The sequence below is a fragment of the Scyliorhinus canicula genome, chromosome 4 (assembly GCF_902713615.1).
Source record: "Scyliorhinus canicula chromosome 4, sScyCan1.1, whole genome shotgun sequence".
Classification (NCBI taxonomy): Eukaryota; Metazoa; Chordata; class Chondrichthyes; order Carcharhiniformes; family Scyliorhinidae; genus Scyliorhinus; species Scyliorhinus canicula.
Genome location: NC_052149.1, coordinates 185645987 through 185660655, shown reverse-complemented (window position 1 = coordinate 185660655; position 14669 = coordinate 185645987). Strand labels below are relative to the sequence as shown.

Here is a 14669-nt window from a genome sequence, read left to right as displayed (position 1 = left end):
TTGCTTCCTTTCAATTGCATACTCGTGATTAAATAACTATGCATTTTTTACATTGGAAGCTGTAAAAAACTCAGAATTTAATAAGTACAAATTACAGTCAAAATGGCCCCTTCTGTTTCAAAGGATATACAGAAATAACGAAGAGTTAAAGAGCTGCAGAATTGTCAACAAAACAACAATACAAGAAATACTATGGTCGCCAAAGTGTACATCATTCCCCTCTCAACATGAATAACAATTGCCCATAGCAAGAAAAAGATCAGTTAAAAATATTACAAAATACCATAAAATGTAACAAAAGATACTTGCACTGCTTTGGTTTCTATTAGAACATATGCTATAGCATTGAAGGCCATATAGTGTGTGCCAATTTATATGAAGAGCAATCCAGTCAGTCCAAGTTCCCAGTTCTTTGTGTCCCTGCATTTCTTTTGCCAATTCCCATTCAAGGTCACCACACAATCTGTATGCGTCACCCAATCAGGTCACGGATTCCAAATCATAACCACTTGCTGCGCTAAAAAGTATTTCTTAATGTTGCCTCTAGTTCTTTTGCCAATCACCTTAACTTTCTCCAAAGGAAAAAAAGCAAATACACAGGCAGGCATCACTGATGTCATTGTCAATAGATGGGGGAGGCTCTCTGTGGGCAAGACTACTTGTTCTATGATGCATCAATATACTCTGCTCCACTTGATGCCACAAGAAAGAAAAACATGGCTTCAGTACTCAACAGAGGTAAAATTATGTTAATCAGCAAGCTAGTTTTTTCTGAAAACTGGAAATGGGGTTTCAAATGTATCATTAGTAATCTCAATCCCACATACTAAAAAATTTGATTTATTCAGTTATTTAAGCTATTGGCAAGACAACTTTTTCCAGTAGTCATCCTATCCTAAAAATATTACTAGTACTCAACTAGGTTTTAATCTTAAAATCATGGACTACAAAGCATAATTTCCAAGTTTAATTGTTCAGATTTCTGGACCTACAGAATTTAATTCAATGCACATACTGTAATGGCAATGCATTAGTACCAATCCAAACAACTTGATGCAATAAAATGAACCAATTGGCAAATAAACCAATTCAAATGGATGGGATGGTAGTGGTAGTGCAATATGATCCAAGTTTAACCGGATAACTGTAGATACGCTGGTTAATTACTGAGCAGATAAAGATTTGAGTAAAACCTTTACAAAAATGTGCCTCGTATTTTCATAGTATGGTGCATTTACAACTGCAAATAAAATTTAAATTTCTGACTGACAATGTGGTCACGTGCAAGTACTTAATGACAAAATGTTCTGCGGTACCAATTCAAACATAACTTAACATTACATTAACAATTGACCATGGCCTTTTCCTTAACATGCCAAATTTAAATTGGCACTTTCCCAGGAAATACAATTTCTGAACAAGGACAACTTATTTGGGCAAGTAATGTATTTTGGTCAGCATTGATTAAAAATGCAACACATGACTGATTAGGCCCACAGATTTTAGTTTATATGCAAATTCAGTCCACAATATGGCTCTTAGTAGTAACTCTACATTGGCTAAAGTTTCTATTCTAATTCAGCCTCAGGCTGACAGTTTCAAAGATCAACAAAGACGGACTTCATATTACTACTTCAGCAATAAATAGGAGGATTTCTCAAGTTGCAATTTTGTGAAGCAATTCAGAATTAAAATGCAACGGAAAAGCAACAAACTCCTTAAAATAACATTTGTGTTCTATGAAAGGCTGCATCTGCTGTGGGCATTTGTTACAACAAACAAATTGTGCGCTACTGTAAAATGCATTTAGCATTTGAGAGCAGAATGCTTAATATGTTAGAGCATTTACAGCTGGGTGCAATATTAACAGTTTATTTGCGACTTGAGGTTAGTATTTGAAGAACATATTAAAGGTTTCTAACTAAAAAGATCCAAATACCTTTTGAAATAGTTAATGCTGGGGACCATTGCGACCGTAGAATATCAAGACAGATGCTGCCATTACTGTTAATATTTGGATGATAAATTCTTGTTGTAAATGCAACCTAGCAAGATACATATATACATATAAAAGTTACTCTCATCACCAAGTCAAAGTCACATTTTTAAGATACTTAATGCAAACAAGTATACTTGCCTTCGGTGGTTTAAAGGGGTAATCTGTGGGAAAGTGAATGGTCAAGAAAAATACACCACCCTGATAAGGACTGTCATTCTGTTGAAAAAAAGGTTTTAAAATGAATCCAACGATCCTTGTTTAAGTTCCCACCTAATTCCTTATGGTTAACAGTAGTAACGTCAACTCACCGGTCCCATTATTGTGGCTTGCCAATGGAACACTGCAGAAAGAAGTTAAAAATCTTAAATCATATATTAGTGTTGCTGTAAAAGACTCAAGATTTATTTAAACAAGTTTTTTTGCCCAACTTAGAAAGTGTACTTACTGTCATCACCAACTGGACCTGCTGAACACTGTGCTGGTGGATCACGGGCCAAGTCATTCAACTCCTAAGGGAACAATTGAATAAACTTCAATATACTCATTCCATAATTAGTGGAGAAGACGGTCCACTTATATGCTGAGGGTTTATTTTATCCTGCACTGGCCTATACAAGTAGCATATAAGGTTACTGGTCTACAAATAACATTTTTCACCCCACAGCACTAACAAAATTCTTAAACTTGTTTAGGTAATAAAATACCAGGAGTAAAGTATAATAATGAGATTATGAAAAGTTACAATTTCGACTTGAAACTGAAATCAACGCAATACTCAAATTATCCTTCCAACATGCCAGGCAACGTACTGTTCCCTCAGTCCTGCACCAAAGCATTACTACAGATCAGATGCTGGTGGGGCTTCAATGCACAACTTCAACCCTGCATGAGTTTAGCTTATGGGCTCCTGCCAGAGGTACTGCTGCACAATTGGAGGCACTACCTTTTGTGGGAGACATTAAATGGTCCCATTTGCTTTGAGTTGTCAGATTCCACAGCAGTATTTTGAATAAGAGCAGAGGCATCCTCACTGGTGTCCTGGCAAATAATTTATCAGCAACAAGGAAGATGGTCACATTGTTTGTGGCGCTTGCTGCATGCAAATTGGTAACCCCATTTCCAAGTTACACAGGATGTCTGACCGCCATGTAAGAGGCTACATAAATACAAGTCTTTTTCCTGAAAGGAGCCATTGTGAAATTCAGATGTATATGCATATACCAGTAGGCATTCCAGGTTATTTCGCAACATGGAACTACTCAATACAAGTTTTTTCCCTCTGTTCTTTTCATGAAGACAGCTGGTATTAGATAAAGGGAGATCACCTCACTTCCATGCAGTCAAAGTAGTTCATATCTGACGTTTATTTTGGCCAACTTCTGAGCTGCAAACCACACGAGGTCCAAACTGCAATGAAAACTTCTCCCAAACCCCCAGATAAAGTGAAATCCTAAGTTCCACCCTCTCCATGATAACATAGCTTGCTCTAGCTCATCCGCAAACCAACCGTGAAGCTAATTATTACTCCTCAATTGCAATTTCTCTAGCTAAGTAAGCCCACCTGCTGATTTATAGCTTTATCGCTTCTATTCTGACAATTAAATAAACATGGGTAACCTTTTGAACTGAATTTTTTTTAGATGTTCTGGCAAGCACTAACACCCAGCATTTTAGTTACCTCAACTTCCAAACAATAATTTTCCCAGAACTCACCATTCCTTCTAAAATATTAACAGGAACCATGAACTAAAGCAATGGCAAATATGGCATGTGGTTATTTGCCTTATAATAGCTGGACGGGGTGGGGGGTGGGCGCAAAACTCTTCGCATACGTTTTGTAACTGCATAATCAAGAGTGAACAAACACACTCCTATTTTGTAACTTACAGGATCTTGGGCTGCTCAACCATTTGTGGTGGTTATGGCTGCTTTTTTTTTTTTACATCTTAGCATCACTGTCCTGCCTTACTCTTAATTTTCAGATCCAAAAATCTATCGATCTCTGCCCAAAATATGTAACTGAGCCTTTTGAGGTGGAGGATTCCAAAACTTTATCATCTAGATTAGAAGACATCAGCTCTAAATAGCCAACCCCTTTATCGGAGACTATGTTCCCTAGGATCTGGAATTCCAAGACAGGAAAAATAAACTCTTAGCATAATCATGTCAAGCCTCCTAAATCTTTATAGATTTAACTGAACATCTCATTCTTCTAACATCAGGAGAACAGCTATCCTCATCCCAGGGATCAAGAAACCTTAGTTGCATCCTCCCCACGTAGGCAGAATGGCCTATTTTGGCTCTTACATACAAGACCATAAGATGTTCAAAGCGAAGATAGACAGATTTTTAATCAGTAACGGAACCAATGGTTATGGAGATAAGACAGGAAAGTAGAGTGAAGGATTATCATTTCATATCAGATTTGATCTCATTGAATGGCAGAGCAGACTTGATGGGCTGAATGGCCGATTTCTGCTCCTACGTCTTAAGGTCCCAGGCAAGCATAACCTTACTTGGGTACAGAAGCTAAAACTGTACATAGTACCGGAGGTATGGTCTCACCAAAGCCCTACTGCAAAGACTTATATGTTCCTACTCCAAACGCTTGCAATGAAAACACAACATAGCACTTTCTTGCTTGAACGTATTTGTGTACAAAACCCTCTGAACATTTATCACTTGTCTTAGAAGATTTAGTAAAAGGCAAACATAAATAAGGATTCCACAAATTCTCATAACAAAGTTAGGATTCCACAAATTCTCATAACAAACAGTTGTGTGGATCTAAACGGCCAACCACATACCAAATATGAAATTGGAGTAATTTGAAACACCAGCAAAGAAATGCTACAAACAAAATCATAGAATCTTACAGTACAGGAGGGAGACCATTCAGCGCATTGTGCTTCTGCCAAATCTTTGATAAAGCAATCTAATTTGTCCACCCCATCTTACATGTACATAGGGGCTGGTTTAGCTCACTCAGCTAAATCGCTGGCTTTTAAAGCAGACCAAGCAGGCCAGCAGCACGGTTCGATTCCCGTACCAGCCTCCCCGGACAGGCACCGGAATGTGGCGACTCGGGGCTTTTCACAGTAACATCATTGAAGCCTACTCGTGACAATAAGCGATTTTCATTTCATTTTCATTTTTCACCATCCCCGCAAATCAATTCCCAAGTATTTGTTCAACTGCCTTTTGAAAGGTTCCCATGGAATTTAATTCCACCCTTTCAGATAGACACTTGACAAAATTCCCCACTCCACGACTTTTGTTTTGCTAATTATTCCGGATTCATAATCTCGGAATACTAACCATGTTGCCAGGTGAAAGGTTTCTTACCTGCTTGTTCAATCAAAAGCCTGAATTTTGAATATCTCTATCAGGCTCTCTTCAAACCTTTTTGTATCAAGAATTGAAATGCCAAATTGTAAGTTTACCAGTTGAATCTACTACCACTTTGAAACTCATATTCATATGACATTTAAGAATAGGAAGCTAGGTAAAGGTGGAAGGGTAGTGCCGTTAAGTAAGGATGGTATTTGTGCAATAATTAGAGATGACCTTGGTTCAGGAGCATCAGTTGGGTGATGGGAATAAGGGAAATAAGTCACCTCATGGGAATGGTCTACAGGGCCCCTACCCAGTAACCAGAATGTTGGACAAAGTTTACAAGAATATTTTTTTAAAGTTTGTTTATAGGATGTGGATGTTGCGGTCTAGAGCAGCATGTATTACCCATCTCTTGGGTCATTGAGAAAATGGTGGTGGGGAGCTGCCTTCTTGAACCACTGCAGTCCCAGAGATGTATTCCAGGATTTTGACCCAACAACTGTGATATATTTCCAAGTTAGGATGGTAAGTGACTTGGAGGGGAACCACCAGTTGGTGGTGTTCCCATGTATCGGCTGCTCTTGTTCTTCTAGGTGGTAGTGACTGTGGGTTTGGACGGTGCTCTCCAAGGAACCTTAGTGAATTCCTGCAGTGCATGTTGCAGATGGTACACACGACTGTCAGTTGGTGGTGGAGGGGAGGGAGTGAATGTTTGTGGAAGGGGTAGCAATCAAGTGGGGTATATTGTCCTGATGGTGTCACGTTAGAGTGTTGTTGGAGCCGTACTCATCCAAGCAAATGCAGAGTGTTCCATTACACTCCATACTTGTGCCTTGTAGATGGTGGAAAAGCTTTGGGGTGTCAGGAGGCAAGTTACTCACCACAGGATTTCAAGCCGTTGACCTGCTTTAGTAGCCAGTTTATATGGCTAATCCAGTTCAGTTTTTGATGAATGGTAACAGTCAGGATGTTGATTGTGAGGGGTTCAGCAATGGTAATGCCATTGAATGTCACGGGGCGATGATTAGAATAGCTTTTGTTGGAGATGGTCATCACCTAGCACTTCTGTGGCAAGAATATTACTTATCATTTGTCAGTCCAAGCCTGGATACTGTCCAGCTCTTACAGCACATATGGTACTGAACATCTCCACTTCTGGCTTGGTAATGGAAAAAAGTCATTGATGAAGCAGCTGAAGATGGTTGGGCCGAGGACACCAACCTGAAGAACTCCTGCAGTGATATCCTGGAATGAGACAATGGACCTCCAACCACCACCCTTTGTGCCAAGTTGCAAAGGATCCCCCCCCCCCCCCCCCCCCCCCTGATTCTAACTAACCCGCTTGGGCTCTTCCTGGAATTCAGATCTTTTGTCCATGTTTGAAACAAGGCTACAATAGGGTCAGGAGCAAAGTGACTCTGGCAGAACCCAAACTGAGCCTCAGTGAGCAGGTTATTGTTAAAGAAGTTCTCTTGATAGTGCTATTGCTGACCCTTGCCAACACTTTACTGAGAGTAGACTGATGGGTCAGTAATAGCCAGGTTAGATTTGTCCTGTTTCTTGTGCACAGCATATACCTGGTAATGTTCTGTATTGCCAGGTAGATGCCAGTGTTGTAGCTGTACTGGAACAACTTGGCTAGGGGCACACTACTGTTGCCAGAATATTGTGAGCCCATGGCCTATGTAGTATCCAGTGCCCCCAGCCGTTTCGTGATATCACAGGGAGTGAATCAAAATGGCTGAAGACTGACATCTGTGATGCTGGAGACCTCCGGAGGCCACCACGATGGATCATCCACTTAGCTCAGGGGTATAATGTGGGAAAATGTGAAGTTGTTCACTTCGGCAGGAAGTAAAAAAAAAACAGGATCACTTAAAACAGAAAACTGCAGAATTCTGAGGCGCAGAGGGATCTGTGTGTTCTAGAGCAAGAATCACAAAAACATGCAGGTACAGCACATAATCAAGGCTAATTGAATGATATTGTTTATTACAAGAATTGAACATAAAAGGAGGTATGCTTCAGTTATAAAGGGCATTGGTGAGACCGCATTGAGTACCATGTGCAATTTTGGTCTTGTTTAAGGATGCAAATGTGTTCAAGGCAGTTCAGAGAAAGCATCAAAGGGTATAGGGAGAGTCTGGAAGCATGGCGCCAAAATAAGAGAATCGTATTGAAAGGCAGAGCAGGCTCGAGGGGCCTCACAATCTAATCCTACTGCATTTGTAAGGTCTCGAAGACTGAGAAAAGACAAAGTTCTAGAAGAATATACTTTAACTCGAGTCAGGAGGGCTAAAAGAGGTCATGAAAAGTCCATGGCAAACAGGATTAACAAGAATCCCATAGCATTTTATACGTATATAAAGAGCAAGAGGGTAGCCAGAGAAAGGGTTGGCCCACTCAAGGACAGAGGAGGGAATTTATGAGTGGAGTCAGAGGAAATGGATGAGATACTAAATGAGTACTTTGCATCAGTATTCACCAACGAGAAGGACTTGGTGGATGACGAGTTTAGGGAAGGATGTCATGTCGATATTAAAAAGGTGGTGGTGTTGGGAGTCTTAAAAAGCATAGAGGTAGATCAGTCCCTAGGCCTGATGGGATCTACCCCTGAATACTGAGGGAGGCAAGGGAGGAAATTGCTGGGGCCTTGGCAGAAATCTTGTCTCCTCATTGGCAGGTGAGGTAGCAGAAGACAATTCTGTTCCTTTGTTTAAAACAATCCAGGAAATTATAGGGCGGTGAGCCTTACGCCAGTGGTTGGGTAATTATTGGAGACTCTCAGAAAAAGGATTTACTCACATTTGGAAACAAACAACTAGCGACTTGCAGCATAGTTTTGTGATGGGGAGGCTGTGTCTCACTAACTTGATCAAGTTTTTTGAGGAATGACCAAGATGATTGATGAAGGAAGGGCAGTGAATGTTGTCTATATGGTCTTCAGTAAAGCTAAGGTTCCTCATGGCAGACTGGTACAAAAAGGTGAAGTCACGCAAGATCAGGCGAGCTGGCAAGATGGATACAGAACTGGCTTGGTCATAGAAGACAAGATAGCGGTGGAAGGATGCTTTTCTGAATGGAAGACTGCAACTAGTCGTGTTCCCCAGGGATCAGTGCTGGGACCATGTTGATCATAGTATATTTTTTTAAATGATTGAGGAAAACGTAGCTGGTCTGATCAGTAAGTTTGCAGACGTCACAAAGATTGGTGGAGTTGCAGATAGTGAAGAGTATGATCGTCTGAGGATACACAGGATATAGGTTGGTTGGAGACTTGGGTGGAGAAATGGCAGGTGGAGTTTAATCCTGAAAGATGAGAGGTAATGCATTCTGGGAGGTCTAATACAAGTGGGAATTATATAGTAAATGGCAGAACCCTTATCTGCGAAAGGATGTTCTTGCTATGGAGAGAGTGCCTAGCATGGTTTACCAGGCTGATTCCTGGGATAGCGTATACATAAAAACGTATAACAGGATAAGACAGGGTACCTTTGGAAAGAATGTTCCTGATGGTGGAGGAGTCCATAATTAGCTGTCATAATTTGAGGATAAAGGGGTAAACCTTTTAGGACTGAGAGGAGAAATGTCTTCACCCAGAGTGGTGTATCTGTGTAATTAACTACCACAAAAAGTAGTTGAGGCCAAAAGATTCTGTAATTTCCAAGGCGGAATTAGATATAGCTCGTGGCTAAAAGGATCAAGAAATATGAAAGGGAAGGTTGGATCACGGTATTGAACTTGATGATCAGCCACGATCACCGGGTAGCACGGTAACACAGTGATTAGCGCGGTCGCTTCACAGCACCAGGGTCCCAGGTTCGATTCCCGGCTTGGGTCACTGTCTGCGTGGAATCTGCACATTCTCCCTGTGTCCACGTGGGTTTCCTCCAGGTACACCGGTTTCCTCCCACAAGTCCCAAAAGACATGCTGTTGGGTAATTTGGGCATTCTGAATTCTTCCTCAGTCCCCCCGAACAGGCGCCGGAATGTGGTGACTAGGGGCTTTTCACAGTAACTTCATTGCAGTGTTAATGTAAGCCTACTTGTGACAATAAAGATTATAATGGATGGCAGAGCAGGCTCGAAGGGATGAATGGCCTACTTCTGCCCCTATTTTCTATGTATGTTTCCAAGTACGAGTATTGACAGGCAGAACAATCTGGGCGTACAGGCCCACAGATCACTGAAAGTGGCGCGCATAAGGTAGTCAAGGAGACGTATGGCTTTCATCAGTTGTTGCATGGAGTATAAAAATCAGCAAGTCATGCTGTACCCGTACAGAACCGTGGTTAGGCCACATTTGGAATTGTGTACACAATTCTGGTTGCCACACTACCAGAAGGATGTGGATGCTTTCGAGAGAATACAGAGGTCAACCAGGATACTGCCTGATCTGGAGCATATTAGCTATGAGGAGGGGTTAGATAAACTTGGACTGTTTTCACTGGAACGACGGGGGTTGAGGGGCGACCCGATAGAGATTTACAAAGTTATAAGTGGCATGGACAGAGTGAATAGTCGGATGCTTTTTCCCAGGGTGGAAAAGTCAATTACTAGGGGATGTAGGTTGTGACGATGGATATGGAGAGGATGGTTCCTCATGTGGGTGAGTTTAGAACTAGGGAGCACTGCTTTAAAGTTAGGGGTCACCCTTACAGGACAGAGATTGGGGGGAGGGGAGAAAGATTCTCAAGAGGATTTTGCGACTCTGGAGCTCTGCCTCACAAGGCGATCGAAACAGGGTCATTTAATATTTTTATGGCAGAGGTAGATAAATTCTTGTTAGGCAAAGGAATCAAAGGTTCGGGGCAAATGGGAATTTGGAACTCGAAACACAAAAGAATGGTGGAGCAGCTTAAGGGACTGAATGGCCTACCTCCGCTCCTATTTCGTATGCATATTTTGTTGCTCATTTTGTATGTCTATTTTTTAAAACAAAAGCTGAAGGAGACAACAGGGTAGATAACATGCAAGATAGAAGAATAGTGCACATTTTGAACTTTTGAACACAAACAGCTGAAAGATTTAGAATTAAAATTCTGTGTATAAAAGTCACCATCAGTAGAAATTGAGGTGTTATTCTTCATTTCTGCTGTCCAGTCCATGGATGAAGGGTCCAAACCCCACTTAACATCAACCGTACATGATTAACTATGGCATCAATTGTTATTAAGATGAATGTGGCCATGGCAGGTGCTCAGAATTTTAAGATATTTGAATGTTACTGGGCAGTTAAAGTGAAAGTCAGGACACGAATTATATAGAAAACTTCACATTAACCAAGAGAAATAGCAGTGAAGAATGGAGTAACTGGATGGGTTGTTTGCTTTATTGACAATTTTACTGAAATCACCGAGGTGCTGTAGAACAAGGTTTGTCTGGAAGGGAGCCTGGCCTACCAAAGGGTGGGTCACGGTACAGTCAGGCTGGTCAAAGGAGTTCAAGAAGTAGGAGTTTTGATTAGTCATTCAGTACATTAATTGAGAAATCATGCTCCAAAGTCATTCCCAACAGACCAGGTTAAAGTGTTAATTTTCCAAAAAGTCCAAAATGGGTCAGTGGCCTTCCTCTGTGGTCTAAAATTATATGACAATAGATGGATATTTTAATATTGCAACAGATAAAGGTTGACTATTGAAGGAAGCACAAAGACTTTAAAAGGTATTTGCCACAGATTGGCCTTGTCAAAGGTATAGCAGTTGCGTGACCACAAGGGATTACAATATTTTTCCGCCACGATTGAATTGACGTAGGGTGGCAAGTTCATCAAGTACTGTGATTAATTAATCATTGGCGATCATGCTGATCATTTCTTACATTTGATAGTTTCTTACAGCCGCCATAATGAAGAACAAAGAACTGATTGCTATTCAATCCAAACTTTGTGTACAATAGAACATAGAACAGTACAGCACAGAACAGGCCCTTCGGCCCTCGATGTTGTGCCGAGCCATGATCACCCTACTCAAACCCACGTATCCACCCTATACCCGTAACCCAACAACTCCCCCCATAACCTTACTTTTTAGGACACTACGGGCAATTTAGCATGGCCAATCCACCTAACCCACACATCTTTGGACTGTGGGAGGAAACCGGAGCACCCGGAGGAAACCCACGCACACACGGGGAGGATGTGCAGACTCCGCACAGACAGTGACCCAGCCGGGAATCGAACCTGGGACCCTGGAGCTGTGAAGCATTTATGCTAACCACCATGCTACCGTGCTGCCCAATAGAAACAAGTGCAGCAAATCCAGCAATAAAGTAGCAGGAAAGGGTAGGCAGACTAATTAAAATTAACCAGGATTTATGAATGTTGTTCGACTGTTATACCAGTTCACCGATGGTAGCATCCAGAACTGCAGAAATTCAAATGTTAGAATTTGTTCAAACCAATCTCCCCGCTGAACTAGTTGGAGTAGAATGGGCAACAGATAATAGACAATGCCAAGAATTGAATGGATATGGGAGTATGAAATGTATTTCTGCTCCAGCTGAACCAGTTATTGAAAGCCTTCAAATTTCTGGGCATTTGGAGATAGTATTCAAAGGCAGGCATAAAAACTAATAGTTTGTAAAGAGAAAAAGATTGATATCAATGAATATAGACCCCTTCGTCAGAAACAGGGGAATTCATAACAGGGAACCAAGAAATGGCTGAGGAATTAAATTCGTACTTTGCTCGGTCTTCACAAAGGAAGACATGAATAATGTACTGGAGGTTCTGAGAAACACAGATTTTACTGAGGAGCTGAAGAAAATTAGTATTAGTAGAGAAATAGTTTTGGGGAAATTAGGGATTGAAGGCAGGTAAATCTCCAGGATCTGATAATATTCATACCAGAGTAGAGGAAGTAGCCCTAGAAATAGTAGATACATTGGCGGTCATTTTCCAAATTTCTTTGGACTGTGGAATGGTTCCTACCGATTGGAGGATTGCTAATATAACTCTGCTATTCATAAAGGGAGGTGGAGAGAAAACAGGGAACTATAGATCAGTGAACTCAACATCGCTAGTAGGGAAGTTGCAAGAGTCTTTTATCAACGATTTCATAGCACAGCACTTGGAAAGCAGTGGTTATAATCAGACAAAGTCAACATGGATTTACAAAAGGAAAGTCAGAAGTCTGCTTTGACAAAGAGTCATCGGACTCAAAACTTTAGCTCTTTTCTCTCCCTACAGATGCTGCCAGACTTGCTGAGATTTTCCAGCATTTTCTCTTTCGTTCCAGTCAGAAGTCATGCTTGACAAATCTACTGGAATTCTTTGAAGATGTAACAAGGACAGTTGACCAGGGAGACCCAGTGGATGTAATCTATTTAGACTTTCCGAAAACTTTCGACAAGGTCTCACATAGCAGATTTCTATATTAAGTTAAAGCATTAAAGATTATTAAGTTGGAATAACTGGGTCTTTTTCCGATTGGCAGACAGTGACTGGTGGGATACCGCAGGGATCTGAACTAGGGTTCCAACTGTTCACATTATATATTAATGATTTGGACGAGGGAACCAAGTGTAGTATCCCAAATTTGTACATGATACAAAGTTGGGTGGGAGGGTGAACTGTGAGGAAGATGCAGAGATGCCCGAGTAGGATTTGGATAGGCTGAGTGAATGGGCATATGCAGTATAATGTGGATAAACGTGAGGTTATCCGCTTCGGTAGCAAAACTAGGCCAGCAGCTTATTCTTTGAATGGTGTAAATTGAGAGTTGGATACTTAGCGAGATCTTGTGTCCTCATGCATCTAAATTGCTGGAAGTACACGCGCAGGTGCAGCAGGCAGTGAAGGCGGCAAATGGTATGTTGGTCTTCATAACAAGAAGATTTGTGTATAGGAATAGGGATGTTTTACGACAATTGGGGAAGGGCATTGGTGAGGCCACACCTGGGTATTGTGCGCAGTTTTCGTGTCCTTATCGGAGGAAGATGTTTTGCTGTGGAGGAAATGCAGCAAAGGTTCACCAGGCGGATTCCTGGGATGTCGAGACTGTCATATGAGGAGAGACTAAAATCAGTTGGGATTATATTCATTGGAGTTTAGAACAGTGAGGGGGCTGGGTGTGGGGCGATAAAAGTCTAACATGATTAGACTGGGTAGACTCAGAAAGAATGTTTCCGATGGTGGGGGAGTCCAGAACTAGCAGTCATACATTGAGGATAAGGGGTAAACCTTTTAGGACCGAGAGGAGGAGGAGACAACATTTCTTCACCCAGCGAATGGTGAATCTGTGGAATTCACTCCCACAAAAGTAGTTGAGGCCAACACATTGCATAATTTCAAAAGCAATTAGATGTGACTCTTGGGGCTAAAGGAATTATGGGGGAGGGGTGGGGGTAAAAAGGAAGGCGGGATCAGGGTATTAAACTTGATGGGTCATCCATGATCATATTGAATTGCGGAACAGTTTCCAAGGGCTGAATGGCTTATTTTCTCTGTTTCTGAATGGCTTCCTCCTGCTTCTATTCATGTTTCGATTATTCCTTACAGAAGGAATATAAATCGCATTTTCGGATTAATACTTAAACATGATCTGCGAGACTGTAATAACAACAATAATAATCGCTTATTGTCACAAGTAGGCTTCAATGAAATTCCTGTGAAAAGCCCCTAGTCGCCACATTCCGGCCCCTGTTCGGGGAGGCCGGTACGGGAATTGAACCCGCGCTGCTGGTCTTGTTCTTCATTACAAGCCAACTGTTTTAGCCCACTGTTTTGTGTAGAGATAACAATTAAAATGAAGACAACCCATTCTAAATTGTGCATCAATTTGACTAGTTGTTTATCAGTTTTTATCATTTGGTTTCCAAATACAGGGGGCAGTTAGTCAAGAGGCCAGTAAATAGGGGGTGGTTAGTCAAGAGGCCAGTAAATAATGAAACTGTAGGATCATCATATCTGATCACTTAAATGACGATGTCTACTTAAACCACGGTCTTATAAAAAAAGGTAATTTGGCAAAGCTATTGGTTGAGCAGAGGTAGAACTTTCGCCATCTAAGGTTACAGATGATGAGCAGAAGGCTAAACTTTTTATTCATTCATGGGATTTGACAAGGCTGGCACTTATTGCCCATTCATAACTGCCCTGGAGATGGTGGTGAGCTTGTTTGTTGAACCACTACAGTTTAAGTATAGATACACCCACAGCGCTTCTAGGATTGTGATCAGAACAGTGAAGGAATGGTGATATATTTTAAAGCCTGGATGGTGTATAGATTGGATCATATAAAATATAAGCAGGAGGCGCGTTGGCTCTGCCATTCAATGAGTTTGCGGCTGATCTGATTATGGATCAACTTCACTTTCCTATCTGCTCTGCTAA

The 14669-nt window shown here is 41.3% G+C and overlaps 1 protein-coding gene across 3 annotated transcripts in view; it reads right to left on the bottom strand.

The window, feature by feature from the left end:
* The window catches only part of ube2d2 (ubiquitin-conjugating enzyme E2D 2 (UBC4/5 homolog, yeast)), a 44785-nt gene that overhangs the window by 12071 nt on the left and 18045 nt on the right, over positions 1 to 14669 (bottom strand). For 2 of the 3 annotated variants that reach the window (XM_038795670.1, XM_038795669.1), the window contains exons 2-5: positions 2445 to 2508; positions 2308 to 2339; positions 2138 to 2215; positions 1940 to 2045 (exon numbers count right to left, since the gene is read on the bottom strand). In XM_038795670.1, coding sequence (XP_038651598.1) covers positions 1940 to 2045; positions 2138 to 2215; positions 2308 to 2339; positions 2445 to 2508 — 280 coding nt within the window. Of the gene's footprint in view, positions 1 to 1939; positions 2046 to 2137; positions 2216 to 2307; positions 2361 to 2444; positions 2509 to 14669 lie in introns of all 3 variants that reach the window. The other variant, XM_038795671.1, reaches the window with a different exon arrangement.